The sequence below is a fragment of the Salvelinus namaycush genome, chromosome 39 (assembly GCF_016432855.1).
Source record: "Salvelinus namaycush isolate Seneca chromosome 39, SaNama_1.0, whole genome shotgun sequence".
NCBI classification, from domain to species: domain Eukaryota; kingdom Metazoa; phylum Chordata; class Actinopteri; order Salmoniformes; family Salmonidae; genus Salvelinus; species Salvelinus namaycush.
The window spans coordinates 2,011,096-2,031,138 of record NC_052345.1 but is presented as its reverse complement, the minus strand read 5'-3'; the positions used below and the strand labels follow the sequence as shown (position 1 = coordinate 2,031,138).

The following is a 20,043-nucleotide window of genomic DNA, read 5'->3' as shown; positions in this document are numbered from 1 at the left end:
ACCAGAATGCTACAGTGCGTCCCCATGGTTACTCAGACACGATATCTACAGGTATATATATACCCCGATGCTATCTACAACCACAGGAGAACCCTTTGAAGAACTACTGGAACCAAAAAGGGTTCTCCTATGGGGACAGCTGAAGAACCTCTGTGGAACCCTTTTTGTCTAAAAGTATACACACATTACCGGCTACTGCAGTGTGTCCCCACACTTACACAGTATACACTATCTACAGGTACACATACACCTATATACACTGTCTACAGGTTCATATACACTATCTTCAGGTACATATACACCTATATACACTATCTACACCTACATTTACACCTATATACACTATCTACAGGTACATATACACCTATATACACTATCTACAGGTACATATACACCTATATACACTATCTACAGGTACATATACACCTATATACACTATCTACAGGTACATATACACCTATATACACTATCTACAGGTACATATACACCAATATACACTATCTACAGGTACATATACACCTATATACACTCTACACCTACATTTACACCTATATACATTATATACAGGTACATATACACCTATATACACTATCTACACCTACATTTACACCTATATACACTATCTACAGGTACATATACACCAATATACACTATCTACAGGTACATATACACCTGTATACATGGATATACCTATTCAAATTATACACACCTAATCTAAGCTACACTGAGATATGTAGGCCTATATATAAACATTCATGGATATGTCCATATCACCTCATCAGATTTACAAGCAACCTTTCACCCCTGCAGGTAACAAGGATCCAGTACATCGATAAGAGACCCCACTACGACAAGGCGGTGATCTCAGTGGAAGACCACGCCTCCTGCCGCTGCCAGACACACCCCTCGGCCACAGCTGCAGCCAGGTCCACCTCCCTCCCCCCTCCTCCCCCCAGACTCACCCCCAAACCCCCCTCCCTCTCTAAGGAAGACCTCCATCGCCATGACGACATGAAGGCCAATCAAAGGTTCCATGTGGATGACAGGGGGCAGCTGGAGAGACAGTGGCAGAACAAGTACACCCTGTCACACACACAGCCACGGACACACACTCTGGTGGGGACCGGGCCTGGGAGACACACACTCGCAGGGACACACACACAGACACACCCAATGGCAGGGGCAGGGATGCAGGTAGGGACACACACAGGCACACACACACAGACGGGTCCCTCTTCTGAGCTCCCTATAGGGCATGGCAGTGGGTATGAGGGGGGGAGAGGGGAGGAGAGAGGGTCACAAACACCCCACCGCACACACACTGACACACAGCCCAACACAGGAGAGAGGCAACACATTGACAACACAGAGAGGACACAGGAGATAGGAAGACAGCAACAACTACAACAGTACTACCAACAACAACAATATCTACAACAACAGCAACAATATCAACAACAACAACAACAACAGCAACAACATCAGCAACATCAACAACAACAGTACCAACCATACAGCCAAGAGCCAGAGCTCAGGACTCAATACAAACACAACGCTCCCCAATCCGACAGCAGCGGACCACCTGACACAAAACAACCGGCCAATCACAAACCAGAACTGGTCCACAGCAACACAGAACCAACCGATGATAATGGCTCAAGCACAGAGGTGGCCAATAGAGACGCACTAAAGGATACAGAGGTCACCAGTCAGAGACAGGCAGCGACAGAAGTGACCAATCACAGAAAGGAGGACGATAAAGAGCGACACAGCCAGACAGAGCTGTCCAATCAGGAACAAAGACACTCAGAGTCGACCAATCACAAACACCGAGGCTCAGAGTTGACCAATCAGGGTGACTCTGTCACAGAGGAGGAGAGCAGGAAGAAACTTCTAGAACTCTTACAGAGAGAACTGGGCCAGAAACAACAGCATCATCCTCCTCATCCTCATCTTCCTCATCAAGACCATCGTCATCCTCACCATCGTCAGTCTCGAACACAAACCACCACCACACAAAGACCAGGTACTGGGAATTTGGGAATTTGTTTTTGTGTGTGTGTGTGTGTGTGTGTGTGTGTGTGTGTGTGTGTATGTGCATGTGTATGTATGTGCACGTGTGTGTGTGTGTGCCTGTGTGCACGAATGCATGTGTTAGCACGTGTGTGTGTGTGTGTGTGTGTGTGTGTGTGTGTGTGTGTGTGTGTGTGTGTGTGTGTGTGTGTGTGTGTGTGTGTGTGTGTGTGTGTGTGTGTGTGTGTGTGTGTGTGTATGTTGTGGGTCAGTAACTATGTATGCCTGTGAGAGTTGACGTTAGGGGAAGAGGCTGTTAGAGGAAGTAGACCTGTTTTCTTTTGTGGTCCTGACTGTCGTAGACCACATGTATGATTATATGAGCATATGTGTCCTGTCATTCTTTCCCTCCCCCTGCAACATGGGACCTGAACTTCCACTTCCTGTTAAAACAGGTTCATAGCGGTCACAAACGTGATGGGAGTTACAGACATTGTTACAGATGCCTCAGAGGTGATTACATTACACTGTCCTTGACTATTTTATGTTATCTAACACAATGCATCTCTCTCTCTCTCTCTCTCTCTCTCTCTCTCTCTCTCTCTCTCTCTCTCTCTCTCTCTCTCTCTCTCTCTCTCCCTCTTCCACCTCTCTCTCCCCTCTCTCTCTCTCGTCCAGTGCCCCCCACGTTGTCCTCCAGCAGGGCCCCAGGGTGGTCCCCCAGCACCCCGTCCCCTCCCCCCAAGCCCCCCCAGGGCCCGTTCAGACCGGCCCTTCCCCGCGGACGCAGGAGGAGGAAACACCGGAGCCGCATCAGCAAGGCTGCCCTCCGAACCATGATCATGTAGAGAGAGATGGTAAGGGAGGAGGGAGGAGAAGGAGGGGGGGGGGGCAGACCAGCAGATGGAAAGGTAAGAAAGACAGAGGGAGACAGCGGGAGAGAAAGAAAGATCAATCGAGGGTGTAGATATTAAAATGTCAGACATAGTATGGAGGGGAGAGAGAATGAAAAGCTTGAGAATGAGAGACTATCTAACTCCTCTACCTCTCTTCTACAGGCCACTGGGTCGACTGTGTCTGCCCACCCAGGGTCGTGTTCATTAGGCACCAAACGGAAGAAAACGGACTGAAACAGGGACACACACACAACATGGAATAAACCCTAATTTCCTGTTTTATAAAACATTGTGTGCCTTAATGAATACTGAGGGATACTGCTGGCTATGGATCCTCAGGATGGACACTGGAGACTGGGCAGCACTTCTGGACTCTACTGCTGGCTATGGAACCTCAGGATGGACACTGGAAACTGGGCAGCACTTCTGGACTCTACTGCTGGCTATGGATCCTCAGGATGGAGACTGGAGACTGGGCAGCACTTCTGGACTCTACTGCTGGTTATGCTAACAAACATTACTGCAGGCTGTGTCAAACTTTGCACCCCAGAATGGACTGGTGACCGCTATGTAGCATCTTTCTATAAAAAATCTGCTAGCTTTATTTAAACCGCGATATCAAGACAATAGACAATCTCAGACAGAGACTCTCCTTAGAAAGGAGGTTGTTCTGGATGTTTAACACTGGAAGTAGAGGGATGTAACCTTTGAAAAAGGAGCTAAGCAAACTACATCTCCCATCAGCCATTGGCTTGTATACTTCTAGCCCCGCCTACTTTGAACACTGGCTACCGATTGGACAGTTAAGGAGGGTGTTCGGCGGATATTATTAGATCGCTTGCTGCAACAGCCATTGATTGGTTGATTTAGATGCCATGGAACACGCCCCTCTCTACAGCTTGACTATGATTGGTTGCTGAGAATATAACTGACATCTTATTGGCCCAAAATGGTGCTTGAGGCCATCTATTTCTAAGAGACAACGCAAAGCTTAGATGTTGATATTTTCACTGGAATGGACTGGGTTGACTATGGAAACTGTTCTCAGATAAACAATGTTATCCTACTGGTGTAACTGGGGATAACTGTCCTGGGAATATGACTGGTGTAACTGGGATAACTGTCCTGGGAATATGACTGGTGTAACTGGGATAACTGTCCTGGGAATATGACTGGTGTAACTGGGGATAACTGTCCTGGGAATATGACTGGGGTAACTGGGATAACTGTCCTGGGAATATGACTGGTGTAACTGGGATAACTGTCCTGGGAATATGACTGGTGTAACTGGGATAACTGTCCTGGGAATATGACTGGGGTAACTGGGGATAACTTTCCTGGGAATATGACTGGTGTAACTGGGGATAACTGTCCTGGGAATATGACTGGTGTAACTGGGATAACTGTCCTGGGAATATGACTGGTGTAACTGGGATAACTGTCCTGGGAATATGACTGGTGTAACTGGGATAACTGTCCTGGGAATATGACTGGTGTAACTGGGGATAACTGTCCTGGGAATATGACTGGTGTAACTGGGATAACTGTCCTGGGAATATGACTGGGGTAACTGGGATAACTGTCCTGGGAATATGACTGGTGTAACTGGGATAACTGTCCTGGGAATATGACTGGTGTAACTGGGATAACTGTCCTGGGAATATGACTGGGGTAACTGGGGATAACTGTCCTGGGAATATGACTGGTGTAACTGGGGATAACTGTCCTGGGAATATGACTGGTGTAACTGGGGATAACTGTCCTGGGAATATGACTGGTGTAACTGGGATAACTGTCCTGGGAATATGACTGGTGTAACTGGGGATAACTGTCCTGGGAATATGACTGGTGTAACTGGGGATAACTGTCCTGGGAATATGACTGGTGTAACTGGGGATAACTGTCCTGGGAATATGACTGAGGTAACTGGGGATAACTGTCCTGGGAATATGACTGGTGTAACTGGGATAACTGTCCTGGGAATATGACTGGTGTAACTGGGGATAACTGTCCTGGGAATATGACTGGTGTAACTGGGGATAACTGTCCTGGGAATATGACTGGTGTAACTGGGGATAACTGTCCTGGGAATATGACTGGTGTAACTGGGGATAACTGTCCTGGGAATATGACTGGTGTAACTGGGATAACTGTCCTGGGAATATGACTGGTGTAACTGGGAATAACATGAGTAAAGGGGGATAGAACATATGGATAGTGAAGAACTGAAAGGAGAAGCTCGGTGTAGGGGGAATGCGCCCTTAGACACTGATCTCTGGTCAGTTTAGCATTTTCCTTGCTGATGGTTAATGTTAGATTTGGTGAAGGGGAAGCTGATCTTAGATCTGGAACGAGAAGCTCAGGACACAGAGACATGTCATTACTACTACAGTATCTTTCAATGTTCTGTCTTCACCTGGATCCAACCAATCCAAACACTGGAGTAGTTACACACTGGAGCGCAGATAGAACTAGAAAACATAGAGGGAAAAGTAGAGGGAGCGCATAGAGAGCATTTAAATAGAACTGTTCTAGTTGTCATATATCTATTACAGAGAAAAACAGGTATAGAACTGGAAAACAGAGTGAAAACATAGAAGGAGAGCAAAAAGAGCATAGTTGTTGAACAGGTCTAGTTGTTCTCTCTTTGATAGAGAGAAGCAGATATAGAACTGTAAAACCTAGATTGAAGGACAGTATTTTTGCACTGGGAGAGCAGAGAAAGAAACATATGCCAAACGTCACCATAGTCACCATACCAGGAGGCCATAGACTACTCAGATGACAGACACTCAACACTGGCTCTATACCTGACGTTAGATAGATGTATGTTTCAACTTTTTCAACATAGCCTGGAATGTGTGGCGGAAATATTTCAAGGGAATTGTTGCTCAGTAGTTCCTCAACGTAGCCTGGGGAGTTGTGTGTTTCAGCTGTAGGGAAGTCTGTTGTCTTTGTCTTGCCAAACACGGAAGCAACAATGTAGCGTTGTTGACTGACTCAACAGTCAAACACCCAGGTTACAATAAGGAACTGGAGATTGTACTGTATGTCAGGAGAATTCAACTCTTACCCTACGAGGTCCGGAGCCTGCTGCTTTTCTGTTGTCCCTGATAATGAATTGCACCCACCCCAGGTATAAGTCAGTCCCTGATTAGTGGGGAACAATGAAAAAAAGCAGGTTGAACTGGCTTTGAGGGTCCGGATTTGAATTTGAGGGCTGTAGGTCATTCATTGTGCCATAGTGGTTATGTCTCTCTTCCCCATCCTGAGACGAGAGCAGGGCTGTCAGCATCCGTTCCGTGGAGGGCTGTAGGTCTTCTGGTTTTTCTTATTTTCCCTTTCATTTGTGTCCAATTAAGAACTAGACAACCAGCTAAAGGGAATTTCCTTACTAATCAGTGACCTTAATGAATCAATCAAGTACAAGGGAGAAGTGAAAACCCGCAGCCACTCGGCCCTCCAGGAACTGAGTTTGTCCCCCCCGGACGACCCCGGGTATCAGGCTAGAAATAAAACCAGCTAAGCCAGTATTTCTCAATCCTGGTCCTGGGGACCCAAAACAGTGGACATTTTTGTTTTTGCCCTAGCACTCTAGAACCAGGATTTGAGAACCACTGAGCTAAGGGAGTGGAGACAGCCATCACTGGGGGAGAAATAGAATTTGGGATGCTTTGAAAAACAATGTCAAACTTTTTGGAATGGCTCTGAGAGAGAAATGTTCTCCAACACTGTATGTACTGTACGTGAAATTAACATGGTGTTTTTTATTTCTTAACTTATTTCAAATGGAGGATGTGTCATTCTCTGGTTCCTAAGTGTAATTATTGTTGCTGATGATAATTATTGTTGTTGTACATTGTTATTGTTAATGAATGCTATTTTTAATATAAACATAAAGGCCAGAATTATATTAATATAATGAACGTGTGTATCGTCTTTCCTTATTTGACTTTGACAGACACACACTCAAGCACATACACTCATACCTAATGAAAGGAGGTAACGCTTGCAGTGTGTGTGTGTGTGTGTATATACACTGCTCAAAAAAATAAAGGGAACACTTAAACAACACAATGTAACTCCAAGTCAATCACACTTCTGTGAAATCAAACTGTCCACTTAGGAAGCAACACTGATTGACAATAAATGTCACATGCTGTTGTGCAAATGGAATAGACAACAGGTGGAAATTATAGGCAATTAGCAAGACACCCCCAATAAAGGAGTGGTTCTGCAGGTGGTGACCACAGACCACTTCTCAGTTCCTATGCTTCCTGGCTGATGTTTTGGTCACTTTTGAATGCTGGCGGTGCTTTCACTCTAGTGGTAGCATGAGACGGAGTCTACAACCCACACAAGTGGCTCAGGTAGTGCAGCTCATCCAGGATGGCACATCAATGCGAGCTGTGGCAAGAAGGTTTGCTGTGTCTGTCAGCGTAGTGTCCAGAGCATGGAGGCGCTACCAGGAGACAGGCCAGTACATCAGGAGACGTGGAGGAGGCCGTAGGAGGGCAACAACCCAGCAGCAGGACCGCTACCTCCGCCTTTGTGCAAGGAGGATCAGGAGGAGCACTGCCAGAGCCCTGCAAAATGACCTCCAGCAGGCCACAAATGTGCATGTGTCTGCTCAAACGGTCAGAAACAGACTCCATGAGGGTGGTATGAGGGCCCGACGTCCACAGGTGGGGGTTGTGCTTACAGCCCAACACCGTGCAGGACGTTTGGCATTTGCTAGAGAACACCAAGATTGGCAAATTCGCCACTGGCGCCCTGTGCTCTTCACAGATGAAAGCAGGTTCACACTGAGCACGTGACAGATGTGACAGAGTCTGGAGACGCCGTGGAGAACGTTCTGCTGCCTGCAACATCCTCCAGCATGACCGGTTTGGCGGTGGGTCAGTCATGGTGTGGGGTGGCATTTCTTTGGGGGGCCGCACAGCCCTCCATGTGCTCGCCAGAGGTAGCCTGACTGCCATTAGGTACCGAGATGAGATCCTCAGACCCCTTGTGAGACCATATGCTGGTGCGGTTGGCCCTGGGTTCCTCCTAATGCAAGACAATGCTAGACCTCATGTGGCTGGAGTGTGTCAGCAGTTCCTGCAAGAGGAAGGCATTGATGCTATGGACTGGCCCGCCCGTTCCCCAGACCTGAATCCAATTGAGCACATCTGGGACATCATGTCTCGCACCATCCACCAACGCCACGTTGCACCACAGACTCTCCAGGAGTTGGCAGATGCTTTAGTCCAGGTCTGGGAGGAGATCCCTCAGGAGACCATCCGCCACCTCATCAGGAGCATGCCCAGGCGTTGTAGGGAGGTCATACAGGCACGTGGAGGCCACACACACTACTGAGCCTCATTTTGACTTGTTTTAAGGACATTACATCAAAGTTGGATCAGCCTGTAGTTGATTTTGAGTGTGACTCCAAATCCAGACCTCCATGGGTTGATAAATTTGATTAGAAAATAATTTTTGTGTGGTTTTGTTGTCAGCACATTCAACTATGTAAAGAAAAAAGTATTTAATAAGAATATTTAATTCATTCAGATCTAGGATGTGTTATTTTAGTGTTCCCTTAATTTTTTTGAGCAGTATATATGTGCGTGTGTAACGGTTTTCTTCCATTGGTGAACGAGAGGACCAACATGCAGCGCGGCTAGTGTTCAACATATTTTATAAACAAAGAGACGAATACGTGAACACTATACAAAATACAAAATAACAAATGTGAAAACCGAGACAGACCTATCTGGTGCAGAACACAAACACAGAGACAGGAAACAATCACCCACAAACCCCCAACACAAAACAAGCCACCCAACGATAGACAGCTGCCTCTGATTGAGAACCATATTAGGCTGAACATAGAAACAGACAAACTAGACACACAACATAGAATTCCCACCCAGCTCACGTCCTGACCAACACTAAACAAGCAAAACACATAAGAACTATGGTCAGGACGTGACAGGGTGTGTGTGTGTGCACATGCGTGTGTGCATGCGTGTGTGTGTTCGTGTGTGTGTGTGTGTTGTGGTCGTGTTATGGTCCTATCCTAATCTTTGACTATGACAGCATGTTCTGAGCATGCAGACAGAGGACAGGTGACAGGAATGGACAGATGACAGGAGGAGAAAAGACAGAGAAAGAGGGAAGGACACAGGAGGGAGAAAGAAGTGAGAGTGGCTGGTCAGAACTCAGCAGAGTGAGAAGAAGAGAGAGAAAGGGAGGGGCGGGAAGGTGGGGCGGGAAGGTGGCGCCGGATATACCGGACCGTGCAGGCGTACTGGCTCCCTTGAGCACTGAGCCTGCCCAACCTTACCTGGTTGCATGCTCCCCTTAGCCCGACCAATGCGGGGAGGTGGAATAACCCGCACTGGGCTGTGTAAGCGAACCGGGGACACCATGCGTAAGGCTGGTGCCATGTACACCGGCCCGAGGAGACGTACTGGAGGCCAGATATGTTGAGCCGGCTTCATGGCACTTGGCTCAACGCTCAATCTAGCCCGGCCAGTGCGGGGAGGTGGAATAACCCGCACCGGGCTATGCACACGTACAGGAGACACCGTGCGCTCTTCCGCATAACACGGTGTCTGCCCGTACTCCCGCTCTTCACAGTAAGCATGAGAAGTGGGCGCAGGTCTCCTACCTGACTTCGCCACACTACCCTTTAGCCCCCCCCAAGAAATTTTTGGGATTTCTTCTCGGGTTTCCGTGCTAGCCGCGCACCTTCATAACGCCGGTTCCTCTCTCCGGTTGCCTCTGCTCTCCTAGCTGCCTCCAGCTGTTCCCATGGGAGGCGATCCTTTCCAGCCAGGATCTCCTCCCATGTGTAGCAACCCTTGCCGTCCAAAACGTCCTGCCAAGTCCATTTCTCCTGGTCCCGCTGCTGCTGCTGCTGTCGCTGCTGCCCGTTGCCACGCTGCTTGGTCCTAGTTTGGTGGGTGATTCTGTAACGGTTTTCTTCCATTGGTGAAGGAGAGGACCAACATGCAGCGCGGCTAGTGTTCAACATATTTAATAAACAAAGAGACGAATACGTGAACACTATACAAAATACAAAATAACAAATGTGAAAACCGAGACAGACCTATCTGGTGCAGAACACAAACACAGAGACAGGAAACAATCACCCACAAACCCCCAACACAAAACAAGCCACCTATATATGATTCTCAATCAGGGACAACGATAGACAGCTGCCTCTGATTGAGAACCATATTAGGCTGAACATAGAAACAGACAAACTAGACACACAACATAGAATTCCCACCCAGGACGTGACAGTACCCCCCTCCTGAGGTGCGGACTCCGAACGCACCCCTAAAACTCACGGGGAGGGTCTGGGTGGGCATCTGTCCGCGGTGGCGGCTCCGGCGCAGGACGAGGACACCACTCCACCATTGTCTTTGTCCCCCTCCTTAGCGTCCTTTGAGTGGCGACCCTCGCCCCCGACCCTGGTCTAGGAACCTTCACAACGGTCCCCCCTAGATAGAGGCAGCTCCGGACAGAGAGACAGCTCAGGACAGAGAGGCAGCTCTGGACTGAGGGGCAGCTCCGGACTGAGGGGCAGCTCATGACTGGAGGGCAGCTCATGACTGGAGGGCAGCTCATGACTGGAGGGCAGCTCATGACTGCAGGGCAGCTCATGACTGGGGGGCAGCTCATGACTGGAGGGCAGCTCATGACTGGAGGGCAGCTCATGACTGGCTGGCGGCTCTGGCAGCTCCTGAATGGCTGGCGGCTCTGGCAGCTCCTGACTGGCTGGCGGCTCTGGCAGCTCCTGACTGGCTGGCGGCTCTGGCAGCTCCTGACTGGCTGGCGGCTCTGGCAGCTCCTGACTGGCTGGCGGCTCTGGCAGCTCCTGACTGACGGACGGCTCTAGCGGCTCCTGACTGACGGACGGCTCTAGCGGCTCCTGACTGACGGGCGGCTCTAACGGCTCGGGACAGACGGGCGGCTCAGATGACGCTGGGCAGACGGATGGCTCAGACGACGCTGGGCAGACGGATGGCTCAGACGACGCTGGGCAGACGGATGGCTCAGACGGCGCTGGGCAGGCAGATGGCTCAGACGGCGCTGGGCAGGCAGATGGCTCAGACGGCGCTGGGCAGGCAGATGGCTCAGACGGCGCTGGACAGACGAGCAGTGCAGGCGGCGTTGGGCAGACGGCCGACTCTGACCTGCTGAGGCGCACAGTAGGCCTGGTGCGTGGTGCCGGAACTGGTGGTACCGGACTGGAGACATGCACCTCAAGGCTAGTGCGGGGAACAGGAACAGGGCACACTGGACTCTCGAGGCGCACTATAGGCCTGGTGCGTGGTACCGGAACTGGAGCTACCGGGCTGAGGGCACGCACCTCAGGGCGAGTGCGGAGAGAAGGAACAGTGCGTACAGGGCTCTGGAGACGCACAGGAGGCTTGGTGCGTGGTGCCGGAACTGGAGGTACTGGGCTGGAGACACGCACCATAGGGAGAGTGCGTGGAGGAGGAACAGGGCTCTGGAGACGCACTGGAAGCCTGGTGCGTGGTACCGGAACTGGAGGTACTGGGCTGGAGACACGCACCATAGGGAGAGTGCGGAGAGAAGGAACAGTGCGTACAGGGCTCTGGAGACGCACAGGAGGCTTGGTGCGTGGTGCCGGAACTGGAGGTACTGGGCTGGAGACACGCACCATAGGGAGAGTGCGTGGAGGAGGAACAGGGCTCTGGAGACGCACCGGAAGCCTGGTGCGTGGTGCCGGAACTGGAGGTACTGGGCTGGGGCGGGAAGGTGGCGCCGGATATACCGGACCGTGCAGGCGTACTGGCTCCCTTGAGCACTGAGCCTGCCCAACCTTACCTTGTTGCATGCTCCCCGTAGCCCGACCAATGCGGGGAGGTGGAATAACCCGCACTGGGCTGTGTAGGCGAACCGGGGACACCATGCGTAAGGCTGGTGCCATGTACACCGGCCCGAGGAGACGTACTGGAGGCCAGATATGTTGAGCCGGCTTCATGGCACTTGGCTCAACGCTCAATCTAGCCCGGCCAGTGCGGGGAGGTGGAATAACCCGCACCGGGCTATGCACACGTACAGGAGACACCGTGCGTTCTTCCGCATAACACGGTGTCTGCCCGTACTCCCGCTCTTCACGGTAAGCATGAGAAGTGGGCGCAGGTCTCATACCTGAGCGGGAGTACAGCTCCCGCTCAGCCCAGTCAAAACTGTTCGCTGCTCTGGCACCCCAATGGTGGAACAAACTCCCCCACGACGCCAGGTCAGCGGAGTCAATCACCACCTTCCGGAAACACCTGAAACACCACCTCTTTAAGGAATACCTAGGATAGGATAAAGTAATCCTTCTAACCCCCCCCCCCCCCTTAAAAGAGTTAGATGCACTATTGTAAAGTGGTTGTTCCACTGGATATCATAAGGTGAATGCACCAACTTGTAAGTCGCTCTGGATAAGAGCGTCTGCTAAATGACTTAAATGTAAATGTAAATGTAAATACCTGACTTCGCCACACTACCCTTTAGCCCCCCCCCCCCCCCCCCAAGAAATTTTTGGGATTTCTTCTCGGGTTTCCGTGCTAGCCGCGTACCTTCATAACGCCGGTTCCTCTCTCCGGTTGCCTCTGCTCTCCTAGCTGCCTCCAGCTGTTCCCATGGGAGGCGATCCTTTCCAGCCAGGATCTCCTCCCATGTGTAGCAACCCTTGCCGTCCAAAACGTCCTGCCAAGTCCATTTCTCCTGGTCCCGCTGCTGCTGCTGCTGTCGCTGCTGCCCGTTGCCACGCTGCTTGGTCCTAGTTTGGTGGGTGATTCTGTAACGGTTTTCTTCCATTGGTGAAGGAGAGGACCAACATGCAGCGCGGCTAGTGTTCAACATATTTAATAAACAAAGAGACGAATACGTGAACACTATACAAAATACAAAATAACAAATGTGAAAACCGAGACAGACCTATCTGGTGCAGAACACAAACACAGAGACAGGAAACAATCACCCACAAACCCCCAACACAAAACAAGCCACCTATATATGATTCTCAATCAGGGACAACGATAGACAGCTGCCTCTGATTGAGAACCATATTAGGCTGAACATAGAAACAGACAAACTAGACACACAACATAGAATTCCCACCCAGCTCACGTCCTGACCAACACTAAACAAGCAAAACACATAAGAACTATGGTCAGGACGTGACAGGGTGTGTGTGTGTGCACATGCGTGTGTGCATGCGTGTGTGTGTTCGTGTGTGTGTGTGTTGTGGTCGTGTTATGGTCCTATCCTAATCTTTGACTATGACAGCATGTTCTGAGCATGCAGACAGAGGACAGGTGACAGGAATGGACAGATGACAGGAGGAGAAAAGACAGAGAAAGAGGGAAAGACACAGGAGGGAGAAAGAAGTGAGAGTGGCTGGTCAGAACTCAGCAGAGTGAGAAGAAGAGAGAGAAAGAGAGTGTCACTACATCGGAGAAAGAAGCTGAGAACGAATGTGAACTACATTGACTTTACAACGACAGAGGAAAAATGTAGTACAGAGAGAGAGAGAGCGAGAGAGAGAAAGAGAGAGAGAGAGAGAGAGATTGATAGAGGGAGACAGACAGACAGACAGACAGACAGACAGACAGACAGACAGACAGACAGACAGACAGACAGACAGACAGACAGACAGACAGACAGACAGACAGACAGACAGACAGACAGACAGACAGACAGACAGACAGACAGACAGACAGACAGACAGACAGACAGACAGACAGAGACAGAGTGCTTAGCTGTGGGTCAGAGAAGTGGGTGGTGAGCAGACTGAGGAGATTTACTAGAAGTGTCATCCCATTTGGTAACTGTCTCTTCAGGATGGGGGAGGGTGGGGAAGGGTCAAAAGGTGCCTCTCTGTACTGTAACAGTGCCGATTCAGCCCTTAGAACTGGCCCCCGAGACCACACACACACACACACACACACACACACACACACAGACAGACAGACAGACAGACAGACAGACAGACAGACAGACAGACAGACAGACAGACAGACAGACAGACAGACAGACAGACAGACAGACAGACAGACAGACAGACAGACAGAATACAGTACACACACCTGTGTGTCTGTTTAAATAGGGGTGTTTTTCCGCCTCCTGGCCTGCCTGGTTGTTTGAGAACATTTATTTCACACCCCTGCTACAAGGTCTGAGTGTGTCTGTGTGTGTCTTTTTGTGTCGCGTCCATGTGTGTTTGTCTGCGCGTCCGTGTGCATGTGTGTGTTCATACGCATGCATGCCTGTGTGTGTGTGTGTGTGTGTGTGTGTGTGTGTGTGTGTGTGTGTGTGTGTGTGTGTGTGTGTGTGTGTGTGTGTGTGTGTGTGTGTGTGTGTGTGTGTGTGTGTGTGTGTGTGTGTGTGTGTCTGCAACAAGCTCTCACAGTCTCACTGCAGAATCCAACGTTTGTCCATAAACATCCACATTTAGAAGGTTAAGTTTAGACATTAATTCCTTTCCTGCAGTCAAATGACCAAATCGCCCTCTAGATTCCTCGTGGGTGGAATGTTATTAATAATGTTCATCATTTCATAATTAATAAACATTATTTCAAAAAGCCCGCTGAAAGTCTGGTGTTTCTACGGTTTTGTTTTATTTAGGTCTTCTGTCATTTATGTAAAGTGTAATATTGGGACGCAAACTCAAAATTGAATCCATTTCTAGTCTATATCTGACATGGTACAGGTGTCACACCCTGATCTGTTTCACCTGTCTTTGTGATTGTCTCCACCCCCTCCAGGTGTCACCCATCTTCCCTATTATCCCCTGTGTATTTACACCTGTGTTCTCCGTTGACCTGTCTATTGCCCCTGTTGGATTATTAAATCATTGTTAATTCGACGTTGTTGCATCTGGGTCTTACCTTCATACATGAGTCTGTAAGTCCATAACCATGTGTGTGAGGTGGACACTTCTGTTCCTCAGTAGATTTGTTTAAGACCACCAAGAAACACTCTGTGTGACCCTGATTTAGCCACTGCAGTAAATTAAGTTCAGAGTTTTAGGATAGGGATTATTATTTTTTTATCCACAGGTTACGTTTATGCAATAACTCAGAATGGCTAAGGTAAAGGTTAAGGTTTGGGATAGAGTTAAAACATGAAGTTTAATCACTCATTCTAAATGGTAAAACCCAAGCCTACTGACGTAATAGTGCCCACCGTTACCCCAAGTAGCGGGTGTTGAAGGCATCCTCTGACGTCCTGGGGACCCCAATCTCAACGTGGATCTTGAGCGACCTAACTGGTGTGTGTGCGTGTCCGCCTGTGTTTGTGTGTGTGTGTCTGCCTATGTGTGTGTGTGTGTGTGTGTGTGTGTGTGTGTGTGTGTGTGTGTGTGTGTGTGTGTGTGTGTGTGTGTGTGTGTGTGTGTGTGTGTGTGTGTGTGTGTGTGTGTGTGTGTGTGTGTGTGTGAGTGAGTGTCCTGTCATCTCCAGTGTGGGCTAGAGTAATGAGCTCAGCCCTGGTCAGTAGGCACTAGGTCTCAGCCAATAGGCAATAGGTGTGAGAGGCTGCGGTGAGATCGACCAATGAGGTGAGCCAGAGTTCACTGTTCAGCCAGGTCACTGTGACCAAAGCTTACACCCTAAACCCACGCCTGTGTGCGTGTGCGTGTGTTTGTGTGTGTCTCACTCACCATTGTCACCTTGGCGAGAGTCCCTTGTTTCACATGCTGTTACAGTCTTATGAATGAACGACATTGTCTTTGTGTGTATGTGCGTGGGATCGTGTGTGTGTGTGTGTGTGTGTGTGTGTGTGTGTGTGTGTGTGTGTGTGTGTGTGTGTGTGTGTGTGTGTGTGTGTGTGTGTGTGTGTGTGTGTGTGTGTGTGTGTGTGTGTGTGTGTGTGTGTGTGTTCTGTGTCTCTTCTAGTGTTGTAAATGAATGCGCTATTAGCTGGCAGTCTCAATCATGGTCAACCTCTCACTGTGCTGTCATATCTAAACACTACAGTCAGTACTCCCACGTTTAACACACTACTGAGAGGACAAGTTCTTAAAGGGGAGGTGCGTGCGTGCGTGAGTGTGATGTCACCCTATAGTGACCTGTGTCTGACTCTTGGGGAGACCAGATGTTTTATTCTCTGAAGATGACACGCCATGAGGTCACCATTAGGATATTTCATTCTCTCTCTCTCTCTCTCTCTCTCTCTCTCTCTCTCTCTCTCTCTCTCTCTCTCTCTCTCTCTCTCTCTCTCTCTCTCTCTCTCTCACACTCTCACTCTCTCACTCTCTCACTCTCTCTCCATCTCTCGCGCTGTCTGCTCTCTCTTGCTCTGGTTCTCTCTCTGTCACCCGTCTTTCTCTATCCCTCTTTATCTCTTTCTCTCTCTCTCCGTCTGTCATCTTCAGTCTCACCCACAATCAATCTCTCTTAGTCTAGCTGTCTCTCTTCCCCTACACACAAACCCAACCCTCAACCACCTACTACAGTAAATATCTGTCTGTCTCTGTCCCTGCACACAACTACAGTCTAGTATATCAATCTCTGTCACAGTCTGTCTCGCTCCCCCTGTACAACACAACACACAATTACTGAGCCATTATACTGTTTCTCTACTGCCTATCTGCCTGCCTGCCTGCCTGCCTGTCTGTCTGTCTGTCTGTCTGTCTGTCTGTCTGTCTGTCTGTCGACATTTCTGCCAGTCTGTCTACCTGTCTGCCTGTATTTCTGTCTGTCTGTCTACATGTCTGCCTGTCTGCCTGAATGCCAGCCTGTATGTCTACCTGTCTGTCTGTCTACCTGTCTGCCTGTCTGGCTACCAGTCTGCCTGTCTGTCTGTCTACCTGTCAGTCTGCCTGCTTGGATGTCTGTCTGTCTGTCTGTCTGTCTCCCAGTCTGCCTGTCTGTCTGTCTACCTGTCTGCCTGTCTGTCTGTATATCTGTCTGCCTGTCTGAATGTCTGTCTGCCTGTCTGTACACCTGTCTGTCTGTCTATCTGTCTGTCTATCGACATTTCTGCCAGTCTGTCTATCTACCTGTCTGCCTGTCTGCCTGTATTTCTGTCTGTCTGTCTGCGTGTCTGGGTGTCTGCCTGTCTGTCTGTCTACCTATCGGCCTGTCTGTCCGTATGTCTGTCTACCCTTCTGTCTGTCTACCTGTCTGTCTGCCTGTCTCTCTGTCTTTCTGTATGCCTATTTGTCTACCTGTCTGCATGTCTGTCTGTCTGTCTATCTGTCTGCCTGTCTGCCTGTCTGTCTGCCTGACTGTCTACCTGTCTGTCTGACTACCTGCCTGTCTGTTGACCTGCCTATTTGACTGACTGTCTACTTGTCTGCCTGTCTGTCTGTCTGTCTGTCTGTCTGTCTGTCTGTCTGTCTGTCTGTCTGTCTGTCTGTCTGTCTGTCTGTCTTTCTGTCTGTCTGTCTGTCTGTCTGTCTGTCTACCTGTCTGCATGTCTGTCTGTCTGCCTGTCTGTCTCTCTGTCTACCTGTCTAAATGTCTGCCTGTCTAAATGTCTGTGTACCTGTCTGTCTGTCTGTCTGTCTGTCTGTCTGTCTGTCTGTCTGTCTGTCTGTCTCTCTGTCTGCCTGTCTGTCTGCCTGACTGTCTACCTGTCTGTCTGACTACCTGCCTGTCTGTTGACCTGCCTATTTGACTGACTGTCTACTTGTCTGCCTGTCTGTCTGTCTGTCTGTCTGTCTGTCTGTCTGTCTGTCTGTCTGTCTGTCTACCTGTCTTTCTGTCTGTCTGTCTGTCTGTCTGTCTGTCTGTCTACCTGTCTGCATGTCTGTCTGTCTGTCTGTCTCTCTGTCTACCTGTCTAAATGTCTGCCTGTCTAAATGTCTGTGTACCTGTCTGTCTGTCTGTCTGTCTGTCTGTCTGTCTGTCTGTCTGTCTGTCTGTCTGTCTGTCTGTCTGTCTCTCTGTCTGTCTGTCTACCTGTCTCTCTGTCTGCCTGTCTACCTGTCTGCCTACCTATCTACCTGTCAGTCAACCTGTCTGTCTGTCTACCTGCCTGCCTGCCTGTCTGTTTTTCCTGTCTGTCTACCTGTCTGCCTGTCTGTCTGTCTGTTTTACATGTCTGCCTGTCTGTCTGTTTTACCTGTCTGCCTGTTTGTCTGTCTGTTTTACATGTCTGCCTGTTTGTCTGCCTGTTTTACCTGTCTGCCTTCTTCCTTCCTTTCTGTCTGTCTGTCTGTCTGTTTAGTCCCAGGGTCCTTAGCTTAGTGATGAGCTTTGACGGCACTATGGTGTTGAACGCTGAGCTATAGTCAATGAATAGCATTAACACATTGGTGTTTCTTTTGTCCAGGTGGGAAAGGGCTGTGTGGAGTGCAATAGAGATTGTATCATCTGTGGATCTGTTGGTGCGGTATGTGAGTCTATGGTTTCTGGGATAATGGTGTTGATGTGAGCCATGACCAGCCTTTCAAAGCATTTCATGGCTACAGACGTGAGTGCTACGGGTCGGTAGTCATTTAGGCAGGTTACCTTAGTGTTATTGGGCACAGGGACTATGGTGGTCTGCTTGAAACATGTTGGAATTACAGACTCAGACAGGGAGAGGTTGAAAATGTCAGTGAAGACACTTGCGAGTTGGTCAGCGCATGCTCGGAGTACACATCCTCGTAATCCGTCTGGCCCTGAAGCCTTGTGAATGTTGACCTGTTTGAAAGTCTTACTCACTTCGGCTGAGGAGAGCGTGATCACACAGTCATTGGAACAGCTGATGCTCTCATGCATGTTTCAGTGTTACTTGCCTCGAAGCGAGCATAGAAATTATTTAGCTCGTCTGGGAGGCTTGTGTCACTGGGCAGCTCTCGGCTGTGCTTCCCTTTGTCGTCTGTAACAGTTTGCAAGCCCTGCCACATCCGATGAGCGTCGGAGCCGGTGTAGTACGATTCGATCTTAGTCCTGTATTGAAGCTTTGCCTGTTTGATGGGTCATCGGAGGGCATAGCGGGATTTCTTATAAGCTTCGGGTTTGAGTCCTGCTTCTTGAAATCGGCAGCTCTACCCTTTAGCTCAGTGCGAATGTTGCCTGTAATCCATGGCTTCTGGTTGGGATATGTACGTACAGTAACTGAGGGGACGACGTCCTCGATGCACTTATTGATAAAGCCAGTGACTGATGTGGTGTACTCCTCAATGCCATTGGAAGAATCCCGGAACATATTCCAGTCTGTGCAAGCAAAACAGTCCTGTAGTTTAGCATCTGCTTCATCTGACCACTTTTTATATAGACCGAGTCACTGGTGCTTCCTGCTTTCATTTTTGCTTGTTATCAGGAATCAGAAGGATAGAATTATGCTCAGATTTGCCAAATGGAGGGTGAGGGAGAGCTTTGTATGTGTCTCTGTGTGTGGAGTAAAGGTGGTCTACAATTTGTTTTTCCCTCTGGTTGCACATTTAATATGCTGATAGAAATGAGGTAAAACTGATTTCAGTTTCCCTGCGTTAAAGTCTTTGGCCACTAGGAGCGCCGCCTCTGGATGAGCCTTTTCCTGTTTACTTATGGCGGTATACAGCTCATTGAGCGCGGTTTTAGTGACAGCCTCGGTCTGTGGTGGTATGTAGACAGCTATGAAAAATACAGATGAAAACTCTCTAGGTAGATAGTGTGGTCTACAGCTTATCATGAGATACTCTACCTCAGGCGAGCAAAACCTAGAGACTTCCTTAGATATCGTGCACCAGCTGTTGTTCACATAAAAGCATAGACCCCCGCCTGTCTTACCAGAGGATGCTGTTCTGTCCTGCCGATGGAGTGTATAACCCGCCAGCTGTATGTTCTTACTATCGTCGTTCAGCCACGACTCGGTGAAACATAAGATATTACAGTTTTTAATGTCCTGTTGGTAGAATGTATGTGCTTTCAGCTCGTCCCATTTATTTTCCAACGATTGAACATTAGCTAGCAGGTTAGCCACTTGTCGCCTGATCCTCACAAGGCACCCAGATCTTTTTCCACTAAATCTCTGTTTCCTTCTCCAGCGAATCATGGGGATCTGGGCCTGGTCGGGTGTCTGTAGTAGTACATCCCTCCCGCCCGACTCATTGGAGAAGAACTCTTGTGAGTAATCACAATTCTGATGTCCAGAAGCTCTTTTCGGTCATAAGAGACGGTAGCAGCAACATTATGTACAAAACAAG

At 49.1% G+C, this 20,043-nt stretch overlaps 1 protein-coding gene across 1 annotated transcript in view; it reads left to right on the top strand.

Moving 5' to 3' along the window:
* Positions 1 to 6,839, top strand: part of LOC120032626 (transcription activator MSS11-like) — a 16,912-nt gene extending 10,073 nt beyond the window's left edge. Inside the window, exons 5-8 of the mRNA XM_038978797.1 lie at positions 1 to 51; positions 811 to 2,026; positions 2,692 to 2,870; positions 3,072 to 6,839. The exon at positions 1 to 51 is cut by the window's left edge and continues 146 nt beyond it. Of these exons, the coding sequence (XP_038834725.1) occupies positions 1 to 51; positions 811 to 2,026; positions 2,692 to 2,861 (1,437 nt within the window). The 3' untranslated portion in view covers positions 2,862 to 2,870; positions 3,072 to 6,839. The remainder of the gene's footprint in view (positions 52 to 810; positions 2,027 to 2,691; positions 2,871 to 3,071) is intronic.
* The last annotated feature ends 13,204 nt before the right edge of the window (positions 6,840 to 20,043 follow it).